We start from the raw sequence: 11,143 nt of genomic DNA on the forward strand, positions 1-11,143 counted from the left end.
TTAAATCTATTTCAAACAAATCTCACACTATAAAAAATAAAAAATAATAAAAACATTAAAAATCAATAGTTATAATGTGAAACAAAAAATTATACTAGATTTAAAATTTTTTAAAATTTCAAATCCGCGCTTCTTAAGCGCGGGTCAAAATGTAGTAAGTTTTATTAAACCCCCAATTTTTAGAAGAGTTATTTTCACTCTAGGGCAGTTTTAAGTTTTCTATTACACTTTAGAGCAGTTGTTGCTCCTTAGACACTTTTTTCTAACTTTCTTCTAACTTGTTCTCTTCTTTTCTAACTAAAGTATAATTTAGTTATAATTAAGTGGACCCACTCAATATTTCATCTCTTCATTATTTTTTGTAACCACGTAAGCAATTGTGTAACCATATAATAAAAACATCGGTGATAGAAACGGCTTGGCCGGAAGCTGTCGAAGAGCTTCCTCCTTCACGCCGTGCTCCCCAACTAATCCGCCTCGCTCTGTGACAGTAATAAAAAGAAGAAGCAAGATTTACGTTTTTATCGTAGAAACAAAATCAGTTAGAGCTTGAAATCGTGTCTTATATGATATTATACATGTTTAAAGGTATAATAGGCAAGAAGAAAAAAAACGGATGATTAAGATGACGATAATGGCTGGCGGCCATAGAGGAAAATTGCAGAAAACCCTAATTGATTTTGGGGAAGATGAAGTTAAAATTACTAAAATACCTTTCATTAAAAATGATTTATATGTACATGATATGTTGTACATACAAATACAATATCCACATGTACAACGATTCATATGTACATGAAACGAGACATCCCTTGTTTAGGTTCCACGTTGATTATGATTTCCTGGAGGAGCATACCTAAATGGTTTTCCTCATGCAATCCATAAAGATATATAACATACATTTGTAAGTTATAACATTTGTACATTTAAATAGCATTCAAATGTACACACATATCGTTGTCTTCTTGTACAACGACTCACATGTACACCGGTGTATACTAGTATGTTTTTCATATATGTACATCGATGTGTACATACAAAAATTGTTCATGTGTACTTTTTTTTTTGTAACACTGTTCATGTGTACATATATGATTTATTCGAATAAAGTAAACAAATTCCATGTTGCATTTTTGTTGTTATGTACATCTTGTTCATGTACACGAGTATATTGAGTAACCACATGAATATGATCTTGGCATCTTGTTCAGTGTACATGTGTACATGAGAAGACGAAAAGAATCTAAATGTACATCGTGCAAACAATGTATTTATTGTGTTAACACTATCTACATTATGTTAACATTGGTGTGAATTCTAAAAGTCGTAGAAGCTTAATTTTTTAGATAGAAAATCTACAAAAAGTTGTATATCAGAATCATCAATGTGTACACATATATTCATTGTCCACATATACACTATTTTACAAGGACCAAAAGTGAAAATTAAAGAAACTTCATCTCAAAGTTCAACAATGGCGATCAATATCTCGATGCAACAGCGGCTTCGCTTTATAGTCCACCGGAGGTAACAGAGAGAGGCTAAGATCACGGCAAAGACGTAACATACGTCATCCACCGGACTTGAGACACCGCAAAAGATAAGTCCCGTGGAAAAAAGGAGACTGTGGCGGTGGAGTTCGTTGTGGCTGTGATTTGCGGTGTATAATAAACATAGCTTGACATATCTCAAAAGATAGATTGAATAATAAAGATATTGATTATAAACATATTTTATTAAAAGAATGTTCTGAAAAAACAACATTGATTTTACAAAAAAGATCGAAGAACTGAAGGAAAAGAAACGAAGAAGAAAATACATGGGACCCACATTCTTTTATTTAGTTAGTTTATGACTAGAAAATGAGTTTGGTTAGAAAAAACTGCCTTAGTAGCACAAACTGCCTTATAGTATAATATTAAAACTTGAAACTGTCTCTTAGTGTAATATTTCTTTTTAGAATTGTCTTAGGCCCCATATGGTCTAGGCACGACACTGATGATACTATGGCATATTAGTTATTTTGTCACTGTATTTTCAAAAAGAAAATTACCTTTCAATAATGATATATTGGTCAAACCATTTTCTGGCAATCTCCAGCTATATGGCCGACTTTTCCACAGCTGTAACATGTTCCCTGTTCTCGGCAAACTTGAGCTATATGGCTGACTTTTCCACAGCTCTAACATGTTCCTTGTTCTTGGCAATCTCAAGCTAGATGACCAAGTTTTTTTTTTTTTTTTACAGTAAAAAAAATAAAAAAAATTAAAAAAAAAAAAGAGTTTTTTTACAGTTTTGACATTTTCCCTTTTATTGGCAATCTAGAGCTATATGATCACCACCAAGACACCAATACCTGTGATGACCCTTCATGCTACATTGACAACAATATATTTGGTTAAGCTTATACATGTATCATTTAAATCGAGTTTATAAACGTTTTAAAATGATATGTTATTTATCAGAGTACAAAAAACCTGAATATACATTAGTTCCTTTCTCCACTGTTTCTTCTTCCAAACATTCTTTTGTTTGTGGTGTGGAAGTAACATTTCAAGGTCCATAGTCACCATCTCCTATCAAGTTGCAAATGTCCGAACATTCCACTAAGCTACACACACACAAAGCAACAACAAGAGTACTCATGAACTCCTGACTCCTCTAGGTTAAAGATTCATGCTGAACAACAAACTTTATTCACTTCTCTGCGTTTTTGGATTTGGGTCGTTGTATCCTCTGTTTCTTGCTGTCTTCACCAGAAACATTTCCGGTACATTCGATAGCGTCTCACCATCTTGCGGAGGAGGAGGAAGAATCTCTGCAGAAGCTACGGACACTGAAGCCATAATCGTGGCTGCTATGGCCCCAAACGCCGCTGTGGATATACAAACTGTCGCTGCAGCCGATTTAGTCACCCAGCAGCTATGACACTGATATCTACTACTTCGGTTGTTCAATAGATTCAAACGGTAGAGAGAAGGATACAGAGTGTGTGTTATCATTACTTAACTGGTTCTTTTGATCTCATCAGATTCTCTGCGTCTTGTTTTCGCGACAAGGTTAACCTAGTGGTTCTTGTTGAACACTCTATCTTGTTTAGACACTTGTCAATATCTGGTGGCTTGGAATTTAGAAACTTTTCAGACTTCCACGTATGCCAGAATCTTATGCTTACATGACACAATCACACACAATTTAAAACAGTAGTAATTAACCATAAGACTAATTCAAGAACCAAATAACTATGATTGCAACTTACAAATGTGATTACAGTTTCCTCAAAACAGAAAAGACAAAAAAGTGGAAGAGAATCAAAAGACAAACACTCTATCTCTATCTTACTTTTCTTGCAAGAAACAAGTTAACGTAACTGTATATGTTACACTATTGCCATTCCCAAATCAGAAATGGCAATTTTACAAGAATACAATATAAATTACTATAAATAGAAACAAGTGAGGGACGTGTGTGTGCGTGTGTATAGTATATAATCATAAGATCACCCAACCAAACCACATCAAATCTACTGACCTTGAGACTCGAGACGCTCTCATCTTTGAAGAAGACTCGACTTTGCTCTTCTTCTTCTTCTTCTGCTTCTTCTGAAAATCAAGTCTCACTCTGGGCACATGTTAAATACAAACCTAAGCTAAATGCATCATTAGTCTCTAACTGCCTTGTCTTAATCTTCTTCTTCAATAAGATAACGATCAAGTTGTTGGAGCTCTCAGTGAAAGGGGCAACATATCTTGTTACCTTTGAGAGAAAGGAACTTTGATTTGATCTTTCCAAATGTACAAGTTTTGATTACCCTGATCCTCCAGCGACTTCCGCAGCTCTCTGTCTCATCATTTCCATCACAGCTGCTCTTCGCCTTGAATCTGATTGCTGCTGTAATCTTCTCAGATGCTCCTTCAGGTCACTGAATGAAAGAGAGAGAGAGAGAGAGAATATCACAACCATCATCAACACAAAATTCAAATGAACCAAAGTGGTTTGATGTATTTCATGGATCATCATAAAGTCGTTTACCTGCAACGAGGTACATGGCACTGAGATTCCTTGCAGGCCCGAGCGTGGAGTTGCAGAAGATACCACATTTTCTTGCATAGAACACAGCCTCCCGAAGCACGCACTTTGCACTGTATACCATGTCGGAATAGTCCCTTCACTTTCCGGCAATTTGGATACTGACAATTTGCAGAACGACATTGTGATGCATGTACCAGAAGTTCCAGCATTTTCCTCAGCTGCAAATTCAAAAAAGAAGAGAACATAAAACAAAGAATGTAACCAAGAGAGAAGCAACACCAGCTCTCAAAAGAAACAGTATTAATACCTGCAAGACTCGCAACTGCCTTGCTTCTTTGTTCTGAGCATTTTGATCAGCTAGGGATGGATGATTAGTCAACTTGTGAGGATGATTAACTCCACCATCTCTACTGTAACAAGAGTTGCACACATCGTAGTCTGGACATACTTCACAGCGCCAGCCTTGACCAGTTTCAATGTCGAGGTGACACGCATTGCAGGTCGTGACAAACGCAGGAGCAGTTGGGTTATGCAGATGATAAAGGACCATCATTGATGAATGTTTTGCCCGCCTCAACGTGTCGTACTGATAATGGTTCCCTTGACAAAGACTCAGAAACGCTTGCCTTGTGTCGAAAAACTCGCTTTCTAGTATCTCATCTTTGTCCCTTGTATCTGCAGGAATATCTGTAATCTCAACCTGCAAATACAATCCCACTAAGATTCATGAAACTGATCACAGACAAAAGGTTAAGGACGCTATCCTCAATAAGCAAATGCAACTCACAGGGTACAACGCATGCTTATCCCTGAAATTAGCAGGATGCCTTTCCCTGTCTTCACGCCGCTGTTCAGCTTCATAACACCTGAAAGGGAATCAGTAAGATTCTTATGTGCAATCATGGTTCTAAAACTTGTTCTAGGCAGTAACTTAATCCTACCCGAAACGATTTCTTCTTTAAAATCCAATTTATATGACTCAACTCGGTTTAAATCGGTTAAATAAGTCTAAATCTAATAAATTAAGCAATAATGTTAGTACTCTAATTTCTTTTGTTTTCTATATCTAATCTGATAATTCATTATTCATCAAAATAATTTTCTAGGCCTAGTTGATATCCTCTACAAAGCGCCTAGTTAAGGCCTAGCGATTTCTTAACATTGTGTGCAATTCAACAATAAAAGTAAAGAGCAGAAGAGAAAGGGAATAGTTCTTACTTATCACAAATCTGAAAGTATTTGCACTGACTGCAGAGCCAACGATTTCCAGATACCATCAACATACAGCAATGTGTGCAAGAAGGTTGCAGGTGGACCATGATAAAGTCCTCCTTCATAGGGTGAATGGTCTCACCAAGCTGGGAACAAAGGTGAATATAATATTACCAAAACAATAACAAAAAGATAGTAAAACGCATAGAAAGTAAAGATTACTTTATGCATTAGCAGCAGATCCTTGGATGCATTCCCAGATAAATCAGTCTGCCCAGAAGCTTTTAGAGCCCTTTTTGTAATTGTTTTCTTTAGCATTCCTTTCTTATTCCCCTTTCTGCCATCTTCTTCTTGACTCATTTGGTATATAAGATCCTCTGCTGCACCTGGCCAGTAGTCACCATCGAAATACGGGAGCCTAGCTGCAGTAACCTTAGCTCTACATTCACCGGTTTGCATAAAGAAATGGTCATATAGATTTATAGTTTCTGCAACAATGCCTTCCTTTGAAGCTTTTTTCAACATTGCTAAGTACCTGCAATGAACAACATGAGCGTTTGGATTATGTAAATGACTTTTTTCATAGAAAAACTTTATGTTTATTCCAAAAAAGGTAACCGAACTAACCACTCTCGTAGTTTATCAGATTTTGGCGTCTTCTGTATTTCTGGATGGCAATATAAGATATAGTCCTCGCCCTTGAGAGGCGGACAAGCCCATATGTAGCAGCTCGTGAAACCACGCAACTTGCAGTATTCTAGGTAACCGATCTAAACACATGATCAAATCATACCCTTAATCCTTCAAAAAAGAACACGGATATTAGCTAATGACTAATGTTTAAGAAGACCAGGACTTACCAGGATTTCGTGGTAAACGAAAGTGCGCAGGGCCTCTCCGTAATAAGATCTAACCTCGGGTCTAAAGTACTTTACAGAATCCAAATAAGAGAGATAAACTCGGCGTTGATTAGGAAATGCGCATTCAGAACCAAACTCTTGGACGTACATCCCAAATAAGCAAACTTCTACACCTTCAATCTTTTGGAACAACAGAACCACCTGGCAAAATAAAATGATGTGTGAGAATGGATACTTCAAGAAAGAAATGCATAAATTCACGATGAGCCTTGATCATTCTTTACCTTGGACTTGTATGCAAACTCTGTTGGGTAACTATCTTCCCGAAAAATTTCAAGAAACCGAGGTTTGACTTCCAGCTTCTTGTCAACAGATGAAACAACTCTAATCACAAGGGACTCGGCAGTAGGCACCTCATCAAAACTTTTTCCTTGAGCCCTGGCTCTCTCTGTTCTTTCCTGCTTCAGCTTCTTAAACAGCCGCTGCTCAATATGGTCACTGAGAATTGTTCTCGGAAGGTCTTTCGCTCCAAGAACAGCACTCTGAGGTAAAGGCTTCCTCTTACTTTGTTCCACTTCTGCTATATAGCAATAAGGGCAGGTATACTCAGCTTGCCCTCCGTCATTCCTTCTCCCATTAAACAAAGCACAGATCTGATGCTGCCAGGCCTCACATTTATCACATTGGACCCACTGCAAAGGTAGAAACAGATTACAGAATGTACTGAAAATCAGGAGACAAACACAAAAAGAGTGGATAGTCGTTTACCCATTCTTCGGTCTCTTCATCATTTTTCTTTTTCTCGAGTCTTGCCTTAGGTATGGGCGTCCCCTCAGCGAGTATAGTGTCCCCACGGGATTCATTATAACATGGAATACAAAAGTAGTGACGAGTGTCACCAGCTCCTACGGTGTAATACATAGCATTTCTCTTGATGCGGGCACCACAAGGGGTACAATATATAGGTGGCGGCTCAAAGGTAAGCTTCTCCACTGCACATAGTTGACATGAGTTCTCACTCATTGAATGCTCCATAGCCTGATTCTTTTCTGCTTTGGCTTTACTCTGCAAGCACATAAAGAACAGATTCATCATTAATCAAATATCTTTTTAAGATAGATATGGACAAAAGTGCTAAACGGAATAGCTAAATCCAAACCTGGCCAACCCACTGACGGAGACCACGGATATGTTCTCTCACTTGCTCAGGGGTGAACAATTCAGTTAATGAAACACCCTTTATCTCTGCTTTTCCAGATTTTGGTGGAGGTTTAGACTCTACCAGACTTTCTTCCTTCAGTGACTCAGATACTTTCTCCATTTTGCACTTCTCTTGCCGAGGTGAGGCATCGGGCAAATCTTGTTTAACAGGTTCAATGACTGGTCTTTGCTTGGGAATATTTTCAGCAATTCCACTTTTTCTCTTTAAAACCGGGTCGTGCCTGTACAGAACCTTCACAAACCTCAGCTTTCACTTCAAAATACTTTGAAGATGCACGTACATCACTGTGCCTATGATCTTTCCTTTCAGCATGCTGAGATGATGATTGTGCTTCTGTTACGGAGATAACAGAGCTTTTACAACTTTCCGTCTCAACTTCGACGGGTTGAGAAGACTGCTCCACCTTCAACCGTTTCAAAGAAGGTTGCAAATGATTTGAAATATCAGCACTAGGCGAAGCACAAGAGAGTGCTCCAGCAGAGGTCTGTACTGCATCATTGGATATTCCACCTCCATTTACTGACTTCGCAGCACCGCTTTCGGTTTTTAAACGAGCTAGGGACCGAGCATTTGCCTGTTGCTGTAAGAAGGCCTTCACAGGAATACACACAGGGCAGTTGGATTCCTTACAACTTCGATGGTGATTAATCAGTGTCTTCGTGGGGCGGCAACGAGGATATGAACACTGAGGTGCAGCGCAACTGTCCATGTGCTTCCAGAGCTTCTGAACCGTAACGCAATTCCGCTCGGGACACTTCCCTTCAGGGGCTTTGCAGTTGCGAGCATGGCGTAGGAACAGGAGCCATTTCTGTTGGTTTCTAAATCTCGGATCTTGGTTTTCGTTTCCATATCTACAAGTGGTACCAACAGGATTCTGAGGAGTGGGAGATTCTGATGTAGTGGAGATGTGACTTTGACCTATAATAGACCCTCCAGACGTATTATTGGGCTGAGCTTCATCCGTTCCTGACATTCTTTGACGGAAATCATCTTGAATGTGCCGTTCGTTCGACATACTATTAGACATTTGAGTATGTTCTTGTGACTGAGATTGCCAGTGACCTTGCAGACCGGATTCTGATTTCACTCCAACAGAAAGGTTGTTAAAACTGTTAATAGAGTCGGAAGCCATACCCTGCGGGTGCAACATCTGCTGTATCTGTTGGCTATTTTGGGGAACTGGTGTGCAAATATCACTCTGACTTGTGGCAGGGAGAATCTGAGAACCTGCATGACGGTCATCTGCGTTGTTCTGGTATTGATTTTGAAACTGAGAAAGCTGGAACTGCTCATGAGTTTGGGAGTGGATAGAATTGCTAGGGTTCTCAATTCCAGGTTCATGTTTAACGTGTGTAACCATGTCAGAGGCCACATGGTTTTGCCCAAAAGCATCTTGACTCATAAATCTCTGCTGCTGCTGGCTCTGCTGCTGCTTCAATTGCCGTTGCTGTAGAAACTGCTGCTGATGTTGTTGAATTTGATTAGGTTGTTGCTGAAACCGATTAGGCTGTTGCTGAAATTGCTGCTGTTGATGTGACTGCAAAAGTGTACAGAAATGAATTACAATCCAATATTCTCAGATTGACAAAGTGACTTTAGTGCACTTTTTGCAAATGAATGTGAACTTTGATCAGTCCTTACCAGAGAAGAGCTATTTCCAGACATAGACTGAAAACTTGCCGTATTGGTATTCTGAGTATCTGTCAACGTCCCAACAGATGTTGCAGCACCATACAAATTTCCAGAATGAAAAGGGTCAACGTTATTTGTGCCATATCCTTCACCTGAAAGAGTAAATAACATAAAATTAAGCTTTCGGATGGACACACACCCAAAAGGAGTTACAGTGCATATGAAACTAGACAAGCAGAAAAAGGGAGAGGGAATAAATATTTACCCTGCATTCCTGAACGCTGAAGGGTATCAACACTTTTGCATTCATCCCAACACCACCGTTTATGGAGCTGTTAGACACATTAGACATTTTTTGCTGCATCCCAGGTCTAAGGCCAACACTCATTTGACTCCCAAGATTATGCAAGATACGACTATTTTGGCCACCCATATCCTGCCTCGGTTGTTGTTGCTGCTGCTGATGAGGCTGAGGAACCATCATGGGAGCAGCAGAAAATCCAACACTATTGTTGGAATTGGAAGCTTCAACATTCAAGTAAGACTGGGTATTGCTATTAATACTGTTGTTGACAAATCCAGGGGTAGGCATCATCTGGCCAGTATTTCTTTGCGAGCTCATTGATGCAATGTTCCCTCCAGAACCAAGACCAAAGTTACTCGATGAATGCTGGTATCCATTAGACATGTTACCTGCAACACAACAAGTAAAGGTGTTCAGAGTAACTATGAAAACATTCCGGATATTTTATATAAGTTGTCATGAAAGAACCTCCGAGCATGCCACCAGGATTTAGCATGTTTGCAGTGTTCATAGCAGTAGTTGTGATGTTATTACTTCCATCCATTGCAGCATCAACAGAGGACGTCATCATCATATTTGGATTCCCACCACTATGTTGTAACCCTGGAGTGGGTATCATTGTTCCAACCGAAGAAGGATTAGCATGTCGCTGCTGATTGTAGTTATTCATATGCCTACCTTTGATTAGACTTGCCAGCCGAGATTCAAGGGTCGACTGATTTAAGTAATCTTCCTGTAGAAAGTGGTACACATTAGGAAAAAAAAAAGTGCTCAAATCTTAGGAAAAAAATCTGTTAAAAATACATGAATCTTTTTAAAAATTACCTTTGAGTTAGCAATTTTAAACAGCCCTTCCTCTAAGCGTCTAGCAACATCCATGTACTTTGCCTTTGATGCATCATCAGCTGGAGATGGTTGTTTTTGCTGTAAGATGCTGAAACTGGAAAAAAAAACATAGCCAAATAGGAAGAAATCAATAAGACAAAGACTGCAATCCAAAAAGAAACTTTAAAGTGAATTAAACACATGTGCAAGCTTACATCTTGATTCGCATGCCTTGCCGAAGTCTCAAGAGGTCATTGTCATTACGTGAAGGTCCTAAACCAGGAGCACCACCACCACCGTTGACTAAATTCTGCATTTGGGAGTTACCATTCTGCTGAGACATGTTCCCTTGGTTCGAAACCTGTCCTGACAAGTGCGCCTGAACATTCATTGGGTTAACTTTTAAGTCTTCTTCTTCTTCTTCGCCTTGTTCTAGTTCTTCTCGTAACTAACACTAACAACCACCGCATAACTCTCCTCCTCTCCTCCACAAGTCACAACATCCAAATTTCATCTCCTGAATCAGCTCTTCAGAAAAGTCCGAACTGAAACTGATTCAATTTGATCTCAAAAGTATCAGCAAGCAATTAAACCCCAAACTAATCGAGTAAATGTCGAATTTGCACTAAAAGCCCTAAAACTGCAAACCCTAACCTTTGAATTGATACACAAAAGGAGCAATCCTTCGCAAGTAAGAGCAGAATCGAACACCGATCGCTTGCTACTAGGTTCACGACGATGCGACACGTGGAACTCAATCAAAGCGAGGATCAAGCTGTATACGAATGGAAAAGAAGAATTGAAGACAGTTGTTCACGAATCGGAGGAGGATTTTTCTGGGTTCAAAGTTCGTCGAATTAGGGATTTTATTTTTTGTAGGACTAGCTTCCATTTGGGGATTTTGATTTTTTTTTTCTTACTAAAATAGTAACAAAAAGGACACATTTAAATATTAATTTGATGTCTGAAATGCGATAATTGGCGCAACAAAAAGGCGCAAAAAATGAAAAACTCGCGCCGCAAAATGTTTTATCGGAGAGATCAGGTTCAACTAAC

At 39.0% G+C, this 11,143-nt stretch overlaps 1 protein-coding gene and 1 pseudogene across 1 annotated transcript; both read right to left on the reverse strand.

Annotated features, from left to right (window-relative positions):
* Positions 1 to 2,693: 2,693 nt before the first annotated feature.
* On the reverse strand, positions 2,694 to 3,002 carry LOC111202853. The gene has a single exon (XM_022695904.1). It carries the CDS (start codon positions 3,000 to 3,002, stop codon positions 2,694 to 2,696), a length of 309 nt encoding a protein of 102 aa, XP_022551625.1.
* Positions 3,003 to 3,226: 224 nt separating this feature from the next.
* Positions 3,227 to 10,875, reverse strand: LOC111198227 (annotated as a pseudogene).
* Between the last annotated feature and the right edge of the window lie 268 nt (positions 10,876 to 11,143).

Source organism: Brassica napus, unplaced genomic scaffold (genome assembly GCF_020379485.1).
Source record: "Brassica napus cultivar Da-Ae unplaced genomic scaffold, Da-Ae ScsIHWf_1424;HRSCAF=2012, whole genome shotgun sequence".
Lineage (NCBI taxonomy): Eukaryota > Viridiplantae > Streptophyta > Magnoliopsida > Brassicales > Brassicaceae > Brassica > Brassica napus.

Coding starts and splice junctions, on each gene's coding strand:
- LOC111202853 (XM_022695904.1), bottom strand. CDS start 3,002: ATGATAACACACACTCTGTATCCTTCTCTCTACCGTTTGAATCTATTG.